Consider the following 19,003-nt stretch of genomic DNA (forward strand, 5'->3'; position numbering starts at 1 on the left):
TCCTTCATTTTAATTAATGGTTTGAATGACAACATGGACACTTATCCCATTGTAAAGTGCAAACAAGGCGATGTAACAAAGCAACAGATGCAAGGTTTGTTAGGAAACAGAATACTTTGCATTACCAGAGAAAAAAAAACAGAGCAGCTTTCAAGCACAATGGCCTTTCCACATTTCTGTATCTGGATGAAGGCAAGCAAAAAAGGGCTGCCACACAGAGGGAAGTTAGCATTATAGGTCTTCTCAAATAATGGAATGAAACAGACAAAGTGCAAAACCAACAGTGCCTACTAGAAGAGAATATTCAAGTACAGAAGTACATGAACACTTCCTGCAAGGAACTCACTGGCAGTTTTGCTGAAAAGATGAGGACAGATATCTAAATTACTGTCACAGTTAAGGCATGGAATACATGAGATTAAATTTTGCCCTGCCCCTACAATTATTACAAGGTCATGATGAGAGGAAGATCAATGCAGTGTGCCAGGAAATAGCTAAACTGGAGTTTAAAGATAAGAGCTACTAAATAAAGCTCTTCCCCATCCTGACATAGTGTGAGTATATCAGGCAGAATATCCTCCCACTCTTCTGAACCATTGTGTTCTGCTGGAAATGCTTTAATGACCTTATAACCTTTACCCTGTTCTTTTTATTAGTGGCCAGAATATATGCCAATGCTGTATTTCATCCTTCTCTAGCAAAGAACTACAACCTTTTAATCACTTCATTATCACCTTTTTGGTCAGAGAACGAACACATGCTTACTTATAGGAAAGGAAGAATCTGCAAATGCTCCCCAGAGATCTGCTTGGGAAAGATACGTTTTTTTAGATGTTAAAAATTTAAACACTAGTCTCCAGTTAAAATGATACATGTTACTTTCTGATATCAAACTCATCTATCCATCTGAGTTCTGTAATAAGCTTGGTCAAGATCTTCAGCTGGAATATTACACAGACCAGTTATTCAAATTGAAGTTGAGATAACCAATAGCTATTCATGACAAATATATCCTTTCACCAAAATGAGTCCAAATCTCTGCATCTTTTGATATTGTGTGACTTAACTGGTATGCAGTACAGCCATGTATCTGTGCTTATGCTTACCAGCATAGATCACACAGCAGTGGAACCATTTTTTCAGATAGACCATGACAGCTAGGTCCAGCCTACTTGTGCCACTGAACTGGGACACGAAAGGCCTTGACCCAAAAAGCAGTGGCAGCATCACTGCCTGTCCAGCTGGCTTCCTCTCACATATTTGTTGCCATAGGCACAATCTCAGAAGAAACCAATACTGGGTTCACGCACACATTCTGCCCTCTGGTATAAACCACATTCAGCTTCTCATAGCCTGGAGGTCTTTTGACAATACACTGGCAGCCTTGAAAAAATGTCTAACAATTGACTGCCATCCAAGACCAGAGGTCAACAACATATCAGGAATGAGAGTTAGAAGTAGCTCTGCTTCTGATAGTGGGCTTAGGTGACAGTGGACAGAGAGAAAAAAGCTTTTGGCGCACACCTACTGTTCCTCAATGTCCTTCAGAGGCCCAGAATATTCTGGAAAACAGACAGGACTCCCCATATCAGCTGTGAAAAATTATCCTGTGGGCCAGAAAAAGAGAAAAATCTGCAGCTGGACGATCTGTCTCATTTACCATACTGGCACATGCTTGTGACCAGAGTCAGCTAAAGTCAGCCAGGTTTCTGAGTAGCTGGTTACAAGCATTTTGCTCTCTAGCCTTAAGCAACAAGGCTGCAAGGTCAGGCCAGCTTCCCCAAGGGGCTGACAAACTGTGACAGTACTCTTCTCTCATCTCACTGTCCCAGGTACACTGTTTGTTTTGTTTTTGAGGGCATGGAACGGGATTCAAATGAGAAGAAAAAATTCCCAACAAATCCTGTTCTACCCAACACAACGAATTTCTTATTTCTTAGAGGGCAATTACTGCCAGTTTTAATACATGTCTTAATGAAGACTGATTCATGAGCTGACTCCCTTATAAGGGCTTTGTAGTTAAAGAGACTGGGAATAGGAACCTTGTTAAAATAAAGCTCTGCTGAGCATTTTTCATTTCAAGACAGTTACCTCTTATGACTTTCTCTATTTCGGTCTCTAATTAAAAGGTTAGCAAACATGAACAGGGAGTATTTTGCAGAACACAGGGAACCTTTAGGTCTCTGCGCTTGAGCCCTGAACTGAATTCAACCACTCAGAGACTGTCAGTGATATAACCACACCACATTAACCCCTACACATATGCTCCACTGCCAGTTGCAACAGCTCTTTCAGCAGCACCATGTGAATATTAGCCCTGTAATCCAGACTGGTGAGCTGTGCAAATTCATGACTATCATTTCTCTGTCTTTGTCCCCACTGCTGGGCTCAGCAAACACCTGGCTCTAAATAGTGGCAAGCATCAGAATCTGGACACATGCTTGCAGGAAAAATGTTGTAGCAGTCAAAAAAAGGGTAATGGGTTTATTGGCAGGTAAGTGGAGAGCTGAGCCCTCAAACAAGAATTATTGCTTCACTTCCCTCCTTCCATCATTGTGATGGTCCTGAGAGAACACTGGTAAGAGTAATCCCCAGGATTTCTATGAAGCACAGAAGAAGACAGAAGCTCTGGCTGTAACAAATAGCATTAGCAAAATGTCAGTAGATTCATGCTGTTACCACCCACCAGCTGCACCATTAAAGGGCATCTGCTCCTAAGGAGTACATGAGAAAAGGATGCCCAACAGTGCCATGGAGGTAGACAAAGGTGATTTATGGCTCTGAGCAGGGCGATAGCATGGACATGAATCACCCAGGGCCTTCAGAGAGAAGCTGGATTGGAGTTTGTGTGGTGAGGAAAACAGGAAAGAAAGCTTTACCAGGTCTAAGGCCTGCCCATCTTTCTTATGTGGAATATGTAAAGCATTCTTGATCCTGGGCATGACTAAAAAAACAAATTCCCTCTGTGCCTTGTCAGGATACTGCAGCAGCCCTGAGGTAGCTGAGACAAGTGATGTCAATTAGATCCTCCTGTTAGGCACCACATTTTAGATGAGGATAATCTGATCCTGGTGGATACATCTCAAGAGATAGTTCCTAAGCTCTCCTGTTAAGTGGTTGTAGTGCTATCTTTGCACAAAAGTAAATCAAAGAGATAACATTCTGACATGAGGGTTCTTGCCATGAGGATAAAAAAAGGAGACTGAAAGACAAGCCAAGGTCCATGTCCACGCCTGTCAGCTATTGAGAGAAAAGAAATTAACCAATAAAGTCACTACAAAAACATGGATAAGAAGAGGCACAGAAAAGAATATGAAATCATGTGTGTGTCTCAGATACTTTCAAATTTCAATTGGTACTCAGACCATTTAAAATTAACTGTGGCCTTCCCCATGATGTCAGACATCTTTAAGCCAAGTCTTCTAGAACTTTCAAGGTCTTCAAATTTCATGACTATCTATTGTATTCTATGCTATCTCTGATTAATCCTTCTCAACAGACTAAGAATTCCATACAAAGATGAGCAGCACTTCACTCTTATAAAATATTTGAAGATGGAGCAATGTGATCCTTCTCTTTTGCTCTAAGTGAGCTGTTCTTGGAGCAGATCTGGCCTTGCCATAACCATGAACTCAGTCATCAGCCTTGTACAGTGTCTCCCAGAATATCTGCATACTGCTTCCTTACCAGCCCATTCCTTCCTGAGAAGGAAGTTCAGCACAAATGCAAAAAGGAGGCTTTCCAAAGGCCCTTGTCCATCAGCTCTTCTCTGATCCCTGAGAAAGTTCTTATGGTCCAAGATATGAAAGGAAGATTTTGCCATAGATGGACACTTCTTTCCTGTTTTGCTGAAGCCAAGTGGGAATCCAGGCAGACAAGGGCAGCAGCCACCTCACACTGCAGAGAACAAATTCTCCAGCTCTGAGATGGCTTTCAAAAACTGAGCAGTAAGAGACTGCAGCTTAAACTGGGTAATGGGATTTTCAGAAGAGGAAGGGGTTGGCTTCCCCTGCCCTGCCATCAAGAAATGTATTTACAGAATCAGTTTTCACCACTGTCAGAGACAGAAGTAACAGCAGAATTCCCATTGCTTTATTTCACATGCTTGAATGTGCAGGTGGCAATAGTGATACCACAACACAGCAACAAGCCATACTCAGCACCCAGCCCAAAGAGTCAAGGCAAGGTCCTGGCACTTGGAGTCCCAGCATAAATCTGATGCTGAGTTCCAAGCACAACTTCATCCCTGCTGCAGATTTCTCTCCAGAGATATTTGCCTAGAAATGTAATAGATTCTACACATCTTCAGGGTTATGGGTTCTTATTGGATCCTTTCACTCTTTAAACTTCATGGGAAGAGGAATTTTACTTTCCAGGCTGCCCTGCACTGAATAGATTTGGTTTTGGTTTCTTCCCCGGGCCTTAAGGGAGGGGAGAGTATAGATGAGGAAATTTTCAAGTCAGTTTTCATTAACTATAGTGTTTTTAGCATGGACCACATTAGTGTTTTTAGCATGGACCACCAATGACAGCTACCTGGCTGTCATTAACTTAAAGGGTCATTTTTTTACCAAAGACTGCAGTATGGGAGCTCCTCCCACCTGGATGACTTATTTACCCTCCTAATGCCTCTAATGATTTATCAGAGAATTTGCACTGCACGAAGGTTATAAAAAATGCAAAAGTGTCAATGTGTTTCATGTATTCACTTCAAACAAAATATCAACCATGCTGACCTTGCATTTACTGACTTTGGACTTCTTTTGGATTTAAAGCTTATTTCAATCTTTCATAAACTAGACTACAACCTTTTTTTTTTTCCCTTGCCATTAAATGCTCACCTTTTCATAGAATCACTTCTTCATTCCATACCAGTAGATAAGGCTACTGTGAAATATCTGTCACCCAAAAGCTACTAAACCAAATGTTTGTCACTTAATCCTAATCATAATTTACGGATAACCAGTAAGGCAAAAAATAAATTACTTTATCAGCTCCACTCTTTTTACATCTGCTTTATTCCCAACTGTAACATAACCAGTTATAATTGAGTTGCAGTTTAATCAACTAAGTGGGCCACCCTGTGAGGAAAAACGGAGGGAAAAAAAAAAGAAAAAGAGGGGAAAAAAAAAGAAAGAATCTAGGTCACTCTGTTCCAAAGACAGCAAAACAGATAATTGCTTCACTGCACAGCATCTATGCTGCACTTGAGGTATGTTTGAGATCTTATGCAACTAATACCATCCCTAGGTTAGCCAGACCATCCCTAATAATACGCCATAAATAACTCTTCCATGCACATGAAGGTGATGGATCTGACTTAGCCTTTTCAGACTGTGTGAAAACAAGAAATATTCCAACCAATGAGATTTTGAAGGCAATTTTCTGAGTTTTTAAGAGGAAGAAAACCCCTTCGATTATTTTATTTGCATCTGCAAGAAATTAATAAAAATGCCAGTCTTCAGCTGCTGTAGATTGACAGATCTCTGTCAAGGAAGACAGCTGAAATTTCTAAATTACTTTATGCTGTATCAAAGAAGTGACTGTGAGTGCTCAGGACGATGCTGTGTAGAATAGAACACTGAGTTTCCCTGGTCACCCAGAGATCATCCCTGTTGGGCTAGATTAGTTCTACTGTCTTTTAGTTAGAAGTGATTTTTTGAGCACATAAAAATGACCCACTACAGAAGGACCTTGTACAGTACAAAGCAAAATGTACACTGAAGTGATCCCTAAATAAAAAAATAGACAAATGATTACATAAGAACCAATAATAAGACAGGATGCCTATAACAGAGAGAAAAAAATTAAACGGGTGTAGTTAACTCAGGGCAGCCAGCTCACAATAGTCAACTGGAGTGAAAACAGGAGTGAAACTGACACACTCAACATTTAAACCAGGGAGAGGATTCACTGTGTGAAGCAAAGTCAAAACTTTGCACTTTGACTTCACTTTCTGTGTGGAAACAGAACATTCTTGTTTATGGTAGTGGTCGAGAGGATGCATTTTACCCACCTATTCTAAGCAACTGTTATTGCATCTGCCAGCATGGCAGGAGCACACACAGTTGGTTTGGAGCAGAGGTGCTGAGTACCAGGCAGAAGGAGTAACACCTGTCAAGTTCTACCAGATTACATTCCAAACACAAAACCAGAAGTCCCAATCAAGCACCTCAGCCATGAGGCAAGTCATGGTGTCCTCAACAGGGGATCTCAGGCCACATGACCAAAAAGGGCGTGCAACACCTTGACATGGTGCTCAGAGAGATGTGGGATCTCTGCTTGGCACAATGTTCACTGGCAATATAATAAGATGCATAATCAGAAGAAAGGGATGGCACATTCATCCTCTTCCAGAGGCCAACATCTTGCAATGGCAGTGATCTGGTTTTCTACCACTCACCTGTGTGCCCTTGCTGAAGGTTCTGTTGGGTAGGCAGTCCTGAAACAGGACAGTTTGAAGGAGACTTGGTTGAAAAGTTAATCAGCCATGGGGAAGGAGCCTAAGGCACCCTCTAAAATCGCTGCCTAGATAAGAGTGACTTATGGCCTAAGCCATACTGTAATGTGAGCCTGAATCTAGAATATTGAGATAGCAGAGAGCAGGTGACAAACTATGGAGCATATCTGAGTCTAACAATCAGGAAAATAGTAAATATTGTTACTGAGGAAGTTGGAACATCTTATTTTCAGACAACTGTTCAAAACCAGGGAGAGGTCCCAGAGAAACACCTAGTTCTTAAATTACTTTTATCTCAACTGAAGTACAAAACCAAAAAATTACCAAATGCATTGAAAACAGCTGTTTCCATGTAAATTGCAGATAGAAGTCACCATGGAGCAAATTTCAAGCTATGCTTGTAATATGAAACCCAAAATTCTTACCTGGGCTGAAACACCACAGCTGGAAAGATACACAGTATAGACACCTGTTCTAGAAATTAATTTGTAAATCCACCAAGTCCTTTGAAATATAATTAATTTTAATCTGAATCCAAAAGCTGATTTCACCCATGAGCATGGACAAAACATAGCTGGCAAACCCTCCTCTTCTGTTATACAAACACAAAGGGGCTAAAATGAAAAGGGAAAATTTACCACAGCTCTGTAATTAATTTACCTACAGGCACACAATGCTGGTTCTCATTAAGCTGAGTTTGCATTCTAACACCGTAAGAAGTTATCACAGATTGGAAAAAAATTTAAATTTTGTGTAAAAACTAAACCACTTTTTTAGGTAAATTCTGTTATTATGGACAGTCTTAGAAGTGAAGACTCAAAGACCTGAACTCTCTACTGAGGTACTCAGGACCAATAATTATTTCCTGCCTCACTGGCCCTACCTCTCTGAGCATGTACAATTATTTCAAATGCACCCAAGACTCAGTTTCCATTTCTTCCTGCTTGCTGCAGCAGCAGGATTCCCCAGAGAGAGCACCTCTCTTCTCTCCCACAAGTCAAGCGACAATAATTACTCACTCAAGGATGCTCATGGCCAATTTATTTACATTATCCTTTTACCAATATTGTCCCTCACTTAACTACATTAAATAGCTCTTCCTTCATAGCAGTGATTACCTCTCTCATGTATTTAGAGAGAGTAGTGGTGTCCCTGCTTAACCTTTTTCCTCAGCATTTTAATCTATCTCCATGTAATTATAAATTTCCTTTCATGCACCTTTTAATCTTGTCCTTTTGCAGCCTGGGTGACATGGAAGAGAAACATCTGATATTTAAAGGAAAATACAGAGGAGAAAGTTGCAACTGCCAAGAAAAGTTTTTTAAGTATACAAAATTCAAAAAAAACCAACCAAACAAACAAAAACACAAATCAAAATTTAAAAATACTCATCTGTTCCCAGTGAAATCAAGATTTTTTTCTAAATATCCTTCCAATCACTTTTATTCCCAGCTACAACTGTGTAGAGGAGGAACTATATACATATACTGGCAAAATTTGAGTACTTTCTCCTTCTCTCCAATGTTTTACTTACTTGTATTCTGTTTGGGATTTTTTTTTATTTAGATTTTTTTTAAAATCTGAAGGAAACTACAAAGAGAAATCTAATTCACAAAGAACAAAACACTCAGACTCAAGGAAGAGTAGCATGCATAAACTTAACTTCAACATAAAGTAAATAACTGCCAGAGATTAAAAAATACATTGGTTTGGACATGAAGTCTTAGTCTCATGTAGACTTTCATGCTTGCAAGATGTTTTCTTTACTTGATTGCTGAGAAAAAAAACCTCGGGTGTTTAAAAGCTTTTTATTAAAAACAAAAACCAACACAGCCTTAGTAAAACCTTCCCAAAGTCCTCTTGCAAATTAGGATTTTGATTAATATATGCATTTTCAAAGAATTCAAGAGACAGACACAGCTGGGACTGGCGCTGGAACAGAGGGCAGGCAGTCCCACCCAGCTCCTGCCCCTCCAGGCAGCGTGCAGGAAGTTTCACACCATAGGCAGTAACACCATGACAGTGAAGCAGAAACAGCAAGAAAGTTTCATTGCCAATATCAAGTCAAGGACAAATTTTCAAGTCCATTAAGCCCAGAAGCTCAGCTCTGTCTAGGAGTAAGAAGCTGAAGGAGTGATAAAAGGACAGAAGAATTGTGTTTGCTTTCCATGAAGAGAAGGGCAGTGCTCAGAGCTGAGCGTGTGTCTAGTTGAGCCTGCTGGTTCCTTGGGATAATGGTGTCCTGAAATGCTTCTATGCAAGGAAACTGGGAAAGACACCATTTAACACAGATATCAAATGACCTTCCCAAGCATATCCAGTGTTCTCCCACAGACAAGGCCAGCCATTGAGACAACCATCTCACACTCAGTTACCTTCTACAGAAGGTTCAAACATCTTTTCTGCCGTCAAATTTGCCTGAACTCACCAGCCAAAACAAAAAAAAATTGAGATAGACCCAGAACACAGAGACATGGCAGTTCAACTATTTGTCAGTATAGGCACTGACGCACATTTCTTTCCCATCCTTTTTCCTTTAATTGTGGTCTGCCTTCCCTGTCATTGCTCTAATTCTCTCAGGAGACCGAAGTTATCAAAACAGCTCCATCATTCCCCACATGGATTTTTTTTCTTTGTTTGTTTCTTCCCTTATTTTTCACAGAAGGTAATTCACAGCCATTTGAATCCCAAATTTATGTTGATGTTCTTGTATGTTTGACATTCCTTCAAGGTCAGTATCACTGCAAATAAGCCACGAGACTCAAATCACGATGCAAAAATGTAAGTAGCTACTAAGCAGATTCATTCTTGTAGGTAATGACAAATTCAAATTGCAAAAAGAGCACAAAGTCAGCAGATTAAATCTGTTGTTTGTATTAATGCACTTCTGCAGTGACAGCATCTACCCAACTCAAAACCAGCTCATTTAAAAATACAGGGAACAAAAAAATAATCCTCAAATTGCGCAGGGTGGTTGTCAGTTTGTCTGCAGCAGAGAGACACAATTTGTTTGAAGTATTTTGTTTCTAACATGCACTGTGATTTGTAGCAGGGATAGATCACTAGTAGCCTTTGCCACATCTGTAATTGCAGCTGTTACCCTTCAGCAAGCCACATGAGCATCTGTTCAGCGATTGGCTGAAATTTTCAGCCTTCTCAGCAATGTTCTACATCCTGAGACACGTACTCCAGACCCAAAAACTAGCCTGAGAGAAACGCAACTGACTATTCCAAGCTCTCACAATCAGACTGTACGTGAGAAAGTACAGCAACCAGCAAAGTGCTCAAAGCAGTAAGTGAGCCAATGTTCAAGGTGCTGTGTTGCCTTGATCAAGCACTTGATTTCAGCACATGGAATGAATATACAAAGGCAGTGCAGAGGTGCAGCCTCACCTCAAAGAAGAGCATCCAAAGCTAAGGCAGAGTACTTTCTGCCCCACCACTGAAAGAGGAGCAGAGACAGAGAATTTGGAAGAGCTTTCAGCATACTGCTGAGGGTCTTTACAGTTGAGGGAAGTTGGCATATAAACTCTGCAGCTTTGAGGGACTAACATACCCGTCACCACTTCATGAACTATATCCTCTCTCCAATGGCCTGAAAAACTATGAATTCTCACCCTAGGTAACACTACAGCCTGTATTTGTGTCTGAGTCTCAGCATCAGTGTCTATTCCCTCTCATCTGAACACTATCACCTAAAGTTCAGAGAAGGGACCTTGGCCATGAAACAGAAGAACATGCTTTTTGCACGTAGCCCTCTGACATGAGATAAACCAATGGCAAAACACTAGAGATCTGTCCATTGCTTTCTTCCCGCCTTCCCTGCTTATTGCCATTCCTCTTCCAGGCTTCCTCAACAATTTGGCAGATTTCAAACACTGCTGAAGGACTTCTCATCTCCATTCAACTGCCACTTTAAATTTCCTGTGATACCATCTTGTTGCCAGGGTGGATTTTTGTTCTTCTGCCTTTGGGGGGTGCCCCAGGATAAAAGAGACATTCCCATTTCTGTAAGGGCAGGATGCCTGACTTCCCTTAGTGGAGAGTGTTTACTCAGAGCTTTTGGAGCTCTGTACTTACTGAGGTTACTCAGAGATTTTGGAGCCCTGTACTTACTGCAGTGCTGACAAATACAGACCATACAGTCTTGACGTCACTCAGCAAGACTTCTGAACCCAGGCAGAAACTTTGATTTCACAGGTTTATGAATTCAAACCTTACCCTCCTAGTCAGAGAAGAAAGCCCTCCCATGTACATCAGCCTTCACAGACATCAGTCTTCTCTAATGTCTGGGCTTTTGCCAGCACATGAGCAAGTGAGTACGTCTCCACAGCTAACACAGCTGAACTACATCCTGAACTTCCTTCTCCTTAAGAACCAACACAAATGCAAGCCAGTAGCTTATATTTAGAGCATACCATTTCACCAGGAAGATCTCAGTAATTGTAATACACCATCCATTAGGCTTCTGCTCAGCTCCAAATCTGATGCTGCAGATAGCATCTCCTATCCAACACAGGCTAAAATTTCAGCACTGACAAATCCTATTTGCACCAAAACCATGCAGCTGGCAAGAAACCACCACTTCGCTTCTATTATTAAAGATAAAGGAAAAAAAAGAAAAGAAAAGTCAGAAAGTTGCAGGTATACAGCAACAGATATTAAAATCAAAAGCATGCAGAATTTCCTTCAAAGTGGACTGAAAAACCAAGAAGAAGAATCCTTCCTTCTGCCATGAATCAATCCTAAACAGACTACTTAACATATGTGAAATTTTGTTATTTCTCCCTCTCTGGGAGAGAAAGCTTCCCGGTTATCCATGTCACTCCCTCCAAGCAGGCTTTTGACAAGCAGATGGCCTGCAGCAGAAACCTTAGTTAAAGCTCTTTGTGGCCCACCTCTCCAGTCACCTGAAGGCTGCACATTTCCTCCAAGGATACTTCAATAAGCACACTGCTCGCAGTGCCTGCTTCCAAGTAAGACAAACATAAGTGAGATCCCAGCAGACATAAGGGAAAGCTTTGTGTGATTCTAAGAGCAACAGGCTAAACAGAGGCAAGCAAATATAAAAGGAAGCTTTCTCCAGAAAGGAACAGGAAAAATCAACATGGTCAGTTTTTCATCTCCTGGTTTGGATAATGAATGCAATAAATCAGCTGACCATCACTGTAGTTGCTTCTCTGGTATCATCTCAACAGCAACCATTTGCTTCCTTGGAAGACATTTTGCAACTTAATCAAATTCCTCAAAGAAAATCTCTTTGCCACCAATTTACAATAGGGGAAAAAAAACTTTTAATACCATTCCTTGTGAAAAATGTATGCAACAGATATGCTATCTACCCCACGCTCCTGCCTCCTGTCACTGGTCCCAGGGGCTGATCCCACCTCCCTCTCCACTTCCTCTCTTCAAAAAGCTGTAGAGAGCAATGAGGTGACCCCTCTGCCCCCTTTTCTCCAAAACAGAAAAACCAGGTTCTTAGCCACTCCTCAGAAGAGCTTTATTCCAGCCCTTTCACCAGCCTGTTTGCCCTCCTCTGGATGAATTTAATGCCCTTAAAAATATTTTTAATTTGTGGGGCCCAGAATTACACACAACACAGGTTGAAGTTATCTGAGAATGAAAGTAAGGGGCCTCCCAACACCTATCACCTGCTACAGTGGTCTTGAGATCTCATGTCTCTGACCAGATTCTCCAGTCTTTGTGATTTGGATGCACCTGACTGCAAAATGAAAAGACCTCATGTGCTAAATGTTTCAAGGATTACAGACAAAAGAGACCCAAGAAGCCAATACCCACACTGTTTGTTAGCATTGGGACTTGCAGTTTTGCACTACAGTTTCTGTCCTGCTCCAGAACTTCACACATTAACATAAGCAGTGGAGCACAGCCTGGTTGGTGCCTGAGGTCCCAGCGCAGCACAGAGGCTCAGCAGAGAACTGGAAATGTGAGAAACAAGACAGTGAGTTGGAGAGGGAGAGCACAGAAATGCCTGTATTTTTTTCCCAATGTGCTCCACCCTGAACAGGTCTGTATTGCCTTTGACTGCACTCAATCTTGCTAACTTCTGCAGGAAAAATTAGGGCCTTAATCCTCACTTCACAAGCTACTGAAGTCAGGCAAATGCAGCAGTAGAATATACAGAAAAGTCACTGCTAAGATGTTAAACACTGGTGTGATTTTCATTCAGGCTTATCTGGCATTCACACACCCTCACATCTTCCCTAATGCAAGCTTAGTACAGGAGCTGCTCTTTCAGAGCTTAAGTCACACAGTGACTTAAATCCCATCATCTTCACGAGGGCTTGGATCTCTCTGTCTGTCTCCAGGAACAAGGGGACTCCCTCTGGACTGTGTTTTGTGATATACCCAGCTGAAACAAAGTTCTGGTGAGGGACGTAAAGTTCTGGTGAGGGACATGAAGTGCCCCCCTGCTGGCATGTTACAGATGGCAATCTGTTCCATTTGTTTTGTGCCTATAGTATTTTAAGAACCCTTCTGAACCAAAACAAGTGTCCACTGATTCTTGACAGAAGAAGCAGATGTGAAGCAGAAGTCCCCACCCTAAACTGCTGCCAATAATTTAGCAAATCATGCCTGTATTATCTATCATAGTGAATATCTATCCAGAAACTCAGATGTACCCTTTCTCCTGGTGCAGTTGCACTGCATTATGAATTCAAAGGGTGGTGGAAGCATGAAGAAAAAATTTAGACAGTACTATTCAAATGCACAGTTACATGTTAAAGGATTTGCATAATTTATCCACAGGCTGACATTAAAAAAATTAAATATTTAAGGCAGACATTCCAACCTTTTACCATCCAGTTGTTCACATTTCTCCCATTTGTGGCAATAAAAGTAGCACATTAAAAGGGCTCTGTGCAGCATCATATTTAGAGCTTCTTTGTGTTCTGTGTACCACAATTTCACAATATTCTGGTCTGCAGAATGTTACCTTCTGCAGGAGGAAATCTCTCTCTCTTCTAACACATCACGATCCAACTATCCAGTAAATTCTCCTCCCTTTCCATAGGTTTCCTCTTTTCTTTTTCATAAGAAAATATCTCAGACCTTGGCCCTCAAATCACCCAGTAACAGAATGACACCCAGAAGAGCTTCATGAAGTTCACTGCCTTCTGTTCAAAACCAGTTTCCCTACTTGTCCAAGCCAGCAGTGACAGAGGAAGTGATACAGCGTAGCACAACGTGGGAGTCAGGTGTTCCTGCACAATTTGCTTTCACACAAACTTAGCAAGAAATAAGCAATACACAGTGAAAAGTATTACAGCTAAACTCCTTCAAGACCCATTCCAGATCCTCCAGTTCCTGCTCTCTCCTGGGAAATCATACACATTGGTCATGATAACATTAGCCCAGCTCTGACCTGGCTTGGCAAAGAGCACTTTTAATGTAAAATATAGTCATTAAATTATTCTGATTTAAAGAAAGTCTTCATTTAAAGAACTGTCACAGGAACAGCAGAGTGACAAATCACCCTGGCTTCACACCTCTGTCCATGTCTGTGATGTAGCAGGGTCAGAGGTACAAAATATTCCCTTGCTGTTACTTATGTGGGAGAAGAAGAAGCAATTTTAAGCCTTTAACCTCTTGCTACTTTCTTCTTGTTTTACACCGCTAATAAGGATCATTACTTCTCCATGGCTTCTGTCACTGTCAGACAATAAATAGTGATTTCCATACAGGGTGTTGAAAGGTCTGAGAAGCACAAAAAAATAAATAAAAGCTACAGAAGGAAGTCAGCCAAATTACCTACTATTTTGTACTGTTTTTCCTGGACCACAGTCCCCACTGCTAATGAAAGGGTCAAGGATTTTGCCATGAAGAGGCCATAGATTTAAAAAGACACTTTTCAAGCTGGTCAACCTTCAGGCAGAAACTCTGCTGCCAACACAGCAGCAAAATCCCAGTGCTGGCACAGCAGAGGATGACCTTCCACTGCACAGAAACAGCAGACTTCTGCACACCCTATTAACAACAAGCCAGGGAAAGGACACATTCTACCTCAGCAATACAATAACCTGTCAAACTGATTTCACAAAACCTAAATATCCTCATCAAACTTTCAAACAAAGCAACGTGTCACCACGTAACTGCCTTTCCTTGGCTGCTAACTTGCTAACTTAGCTCACCTACCTTTCAAAACAACTCACTGCCTTCTCTCCCTATGGGCAAAACTCCAAGGAAAAGCAAATCTGATCATTCTATGCCATTAGAGACAAGACTAATATCTTCAAAGTTTGCTTCAAAGGCAACGGCAAAACTCCCACAAAAGCATTCTACTAAGTTTAGTGCTGCTAATTAGCAGAGAGCGAGACCTCATCTTCCTCAATAAGGTGAGTGAGGAGGTAGGAGAATGATGTTTTTCTATCAGTACCTTATTTTACCACTCCCTATGACAAAACCTGGTTCCAAACTCCTCCAATGCTTCAGAGACCTGCATAGTCCTGTACGGTAGGGAAAGGTCAAAAGCAACCACCTGCAAATAGTTTTCACATCCATGCTCTTGGCTATCAAAAGCTCTGGCCTGAGCTTCATTTTAGGGCTGTATGCTGGGAAGAAAAAATGACTAATGAAAATTACATAACCATTATGCTCTGTCAAGGACATCCAACTGGCCCTCAGCCTTTGTGAATTTTCACCATCTGAGATAGCTGAAGGGTTAAGCTATCTTAGTTGTAGGTGTTCGGCAAGCAGAATCCATAGCAGGTCTGATTCTGTGTAAATTAGAGGGGACCTAATGACAAAAATGCAGTATTCTTTTCTTTCTTCCAGGAATGCCATAAGAGATTATGAGAATGGTATAAGAACTTTTGCACCATTCAAAAAATCCTGTCAAACAGAAGAACGGATTCAGAGGTGTTCTGGGAAAAGCCATATTAAACTGAAATCAAAGAGCTGTGAAATCCACCCAAAGACCTCCCAGAAAGTGAGGATAATAAAAATGGTCCCTAGCAGATCAGACCACATACCCTACCCAAAGCAAGCCTATCGACTAGAGGTTTGGTGCTCTGCTCAGTCTGACCATCCTTGTGGACACAATTCACAGATTATTCTGAGTTGGAAGGGGCCCAGAAGGATCATTCAGTCCAACTCTTAAGTACATCTCCCTTTGGATATCAGAACTGGCAGACAGAAAGGGTTCTGGTCCCAAAACTAAGGAAGCAAACTATAACCTTTAGTCCTTGGTTTGCTGTGCCACTCTGGCCAGCTTGGATGATTTGCATCAGCTTGGGCTTTAACTCCAGGGAGAAACCAGTGTCCAAAACCACCTTTATTTTCTGTCACTACATTTGCACTGGGAGATCTTGTTTTATCTTGTTGAAACTATTTGTAATTTAAAAACAGGACTCTGCTTAATGAATTAGCATTCCCTGGATTTTACCACTCTGCAGAGACTTCTCCTTTATTGAGTAAGTGGGTAAGTTCCAGACACATTAAGTCATCTGGCAGAAGAGCTGGTGCCCTGGACAGCATCTTGACAGATATCAGGAGCTCAGACTTCACAAAAAGATGCATTTGTAATTTACCTTCTCAGAAACACCTATTATCATACAAATCCTGACCTTGGCATGGAACATCTTGTTAGAATGAAGGTCTGTCCAGGGTGAACGCTGTTAAGCACAGGCAGACACTGCTTCCAGCTCATGTTAAGTCACCAAGCTGCAGAAAAAAGCAGCCATCGTAGATGTTATTCCTTTGCTGCAGCCCTCCTGCCCCCACCTTTAACTGCAGTCTGTAAGCAGTTATTTCCTTTTACTGGATTCATGGATCTCCAGCTCTAGTGGCTGTATATCCAGCTTGCAGGTACATTAGTTCAATTCTGTGAAAACAACCTTGCACTACAGCAAACAGTGCAAAGCCTGCACATCTTAACACTAATTCTCCTTCCAAACAGGCACTGAAGAGTGAAATGAAACACAGCACTACTACACATAAACCACCACCTTCTCACATAGATGTCTTCTTACCTCGCTAGTTTGTGCAAACAAATCAATCCCTTTCTTCTCCAGTTTGATCTCCTTATTCAAAATACCCCAACTAAAACTTTGGTTGCTTCCTCTGTTCTTAACTGTGAAAATTTTGCTCCTCCGGTTAAAAATACCTACCACTTTCAGAGATGGAAACATTATTTCCATGCCATGGGATAGAGTCCTGCAGTAAATGCTGAAGCTGTATATGACATCAATATCACCACACATTAAACATTTACACAGCCCCATGAATCTACAGTTCCTTCAAAGAAAAAAGAATAAAAAATGCACACATGACATAGAATACAAGAGAGAATTATCATCTTCCTCTGAGGCCAATATTTCAGTTCCAAATAGCATCCAGCATCACCTCAGTGATGCTTAGACCATTGCTTAGACTGAATGTCCAGGTCAAGCAGCCTAGAAAGTAACTGTGGCAGAATAAACTCATTCCCAAATATTTGTTCAGTGTTTTCAATTTCTCCTACACACATCCCTAATTTTTCTATTTCACATCATTAGGTTAAAATAATTCCTCACACACATAAGCTAATATACAGAAATCATAGAAGATTGGCCTCAAATCCATGTGAAGTGTGCAGGAATTTCCATCCTTATTGTGGTAGTGTTCTTACTAAAAATAACTCTCAAAATATCAGAGACAGAAATTTCTGCACTGGGCATTTTTTGTTCAGGATTTGGCCAGTCTTTGGGGCAAAGATGAAAGAAGGCTTACGCACATAGACAAAATGTCACTCTTTGAGCTTACTCTGCCTAAACCAGTCTTCATCATTTATAATACCTGCCTCGGTGACATGGCATGAAGCAAACCAAGACTTGCACACTGCACAGCAGGATATGCATCCAGGTGGTGGGGCGCCAATTAGGCCTGACCCAGGGCCAGCACACCCTTTGTGGGAGATCTCTCCTCTGACATGGGGCTTTGGTCTCTGCTTGTTGCTGCCCTCTCCTGCTCAGACTCTCCAAACACTCCACTCCGGGATCATGAATCAGTGACAGGCACACTCTTCCAAGTCCTCAATAAGCTATTGCAGGTGCTTATACCAGACCCTACCACAGTAGACCATCCCCTCTCTTTCTGGATGCAAAGGGAAGGGGTAGGTGGCCCCTTGTTTGCCAATCACACTTACCTCCTAGAGCTTGTTTCATAACAAAATCCATGATTTGTTGCTTGGGGTCCTGCCCACCTTCACACCTCACATGCACAGAGACTCGGAATCCTTGGAAGGCAGCCTGCAAAGAGGCACAATCAAAACAGGAGTAGTGTCTTTAGGAGAAGAAAAAGCAAATGCCTGATCTTCCTCAGCTCTCTCCCCACAGCCTTCCTCCCTTTGTCTGAGTGCAGACAAGTTTCCAGCCCTCCATCCTGTCAGACCCTGCTTTGCAGGACAGGGCACCCGAGGAGCAGAGCCGCATGTTAGCGAGCGCTCAGCAGGTGGGAGGAGTCAGGGGTACACGGCGGCTCCCCCAGACTGGGCAAGTGCCCGGGAGCAAGTGCGGAGGAGCAATGCGGTCCCCTCTCATGGCTTGGTTCCTGCAGACGGGCAGGAAGGAGTTAAACCTTTGAACTTTCTCGTTTCCCCGCCTGCTTCTCGCCCTCTCGGTTTTAGGAGGGTTTGCTCCGAGGTGGCAGGTCCGCCCGGGACCGCTGAGGGGGCATTTGAAGGTGAAGCCCGGGAGAACAAGCGGGGGATGCTGGGCGATCAGGATGCGGATGCAGTCCGGGTGGCGGGATGGAAAGTCCCCCACCAGAACCCCTCGGAAAGCCTCCAGCGCAATGCCAGGGAGGGCTGCACCTCCTCAGGGTGAGCCGGGACGGCTCAAGGTTGAGCCTGGCCGGCCCCAGGTGCAGCACAGCTCTGGCTGCTGCATCCCACCCCCCGCCCGACTTCGGCACCGGGTCACAGCCGTGCCAGCACCTGGAGGGACAAGAGCTGTCCCCGTCTCTGTGCGCCCGCACCCCGCCTCTCCTCTCTGCCCTTCCCGGCATGGCACGGCCCGCCCGCCCCGGCACCGGTACCTCGCTCGGCGACAGGCGCTGTGCTGAGACCGGCCGGGCCGGAGCAGGTGGCTGCGGTAGGTGCCGGCTGCTGCGGCTCCTCTCGTCTCCCACGGGCTCCGGCCGGCGCCCGTGTGCCCGAGGGTTGCCGGGGAAGTTGCGGGCGCGGAGCGGGAGAGAAGGAATGAGTCCACAGCTTCTCCCTACTTTTCCCCCGCGCCCCTCTTTTTATCACAGCATTTCCGGACCATCCCACCGACACGGTCCCTCCTTCCTCCTCCCCTCGTTGCGGGAGCTGGACTCTCTCCCTCCCCCTGCCTCCGGCTCCCCCGCCCCTTCCCTGCTCCGCCCTCGCCCCTCGGTGCTCGCCGCCGAGCAGGCCGGCCGCGCTTCCCCGGCCCCGCGGAGGCGTGCGTGTGTCTGCATGCCTGTCCCCCGCCCCATCCCCGGCTGTCTCCAGTAACCAGGTGTCCTTGGGCTTTGCCGTGGGGGGAAGGAGGGGTGGCTTTCAGCCCGCTGTTACATTTT

General features: G+C 43.1%; 1 protein-coding gene across 1 annotated transcript in view; it reads right to left on the bottom strand.

Annotated features, from left to right (window-relative positions):
* CPLX1 (complexin 1) overlaps positions 1 to 18,705 on the bottom strand; it is a 108,108-nt gene extending 89,403 nt beyond the window's left edge. The window contains exons 1-2 of the mRNA XM_050987251.1: positions 18,497 to 18,705; positions 17,607 to 17,709 (exon numbers count right to left, since the gene is read on the bottom strand). Coding sequence (XP_050843208.1) covers positions 17,607 to 17,637 — 31 coding nt within the window. The 5' untranslated portion in view covers positions 17,638 to 17,709; positions 18,497 to 18,705. The remainder of the gene's footprint in view (positions 1 to 17,606; positions 17,710 to 18,496) is intronic.
* Between the last annotated feature and the right edge of the window lie 298 nt (positions 18,706 to 19,003).

The sequence above is a fragment of the Serinus canaria genome, chromosome Z (assembly GCF_022539315.1).
Source record: "Serinus canaria isolate serCan28SL12 chromosome Z, serCan2020, whole genome shotgun sequence".
Taxonomy (NCBI): domain Eukaryota; kingdom Metazoa; phylum Chordata; class Aves; order Passeriformes; family Fringillidae; genus Serinus; species Serinus canaria.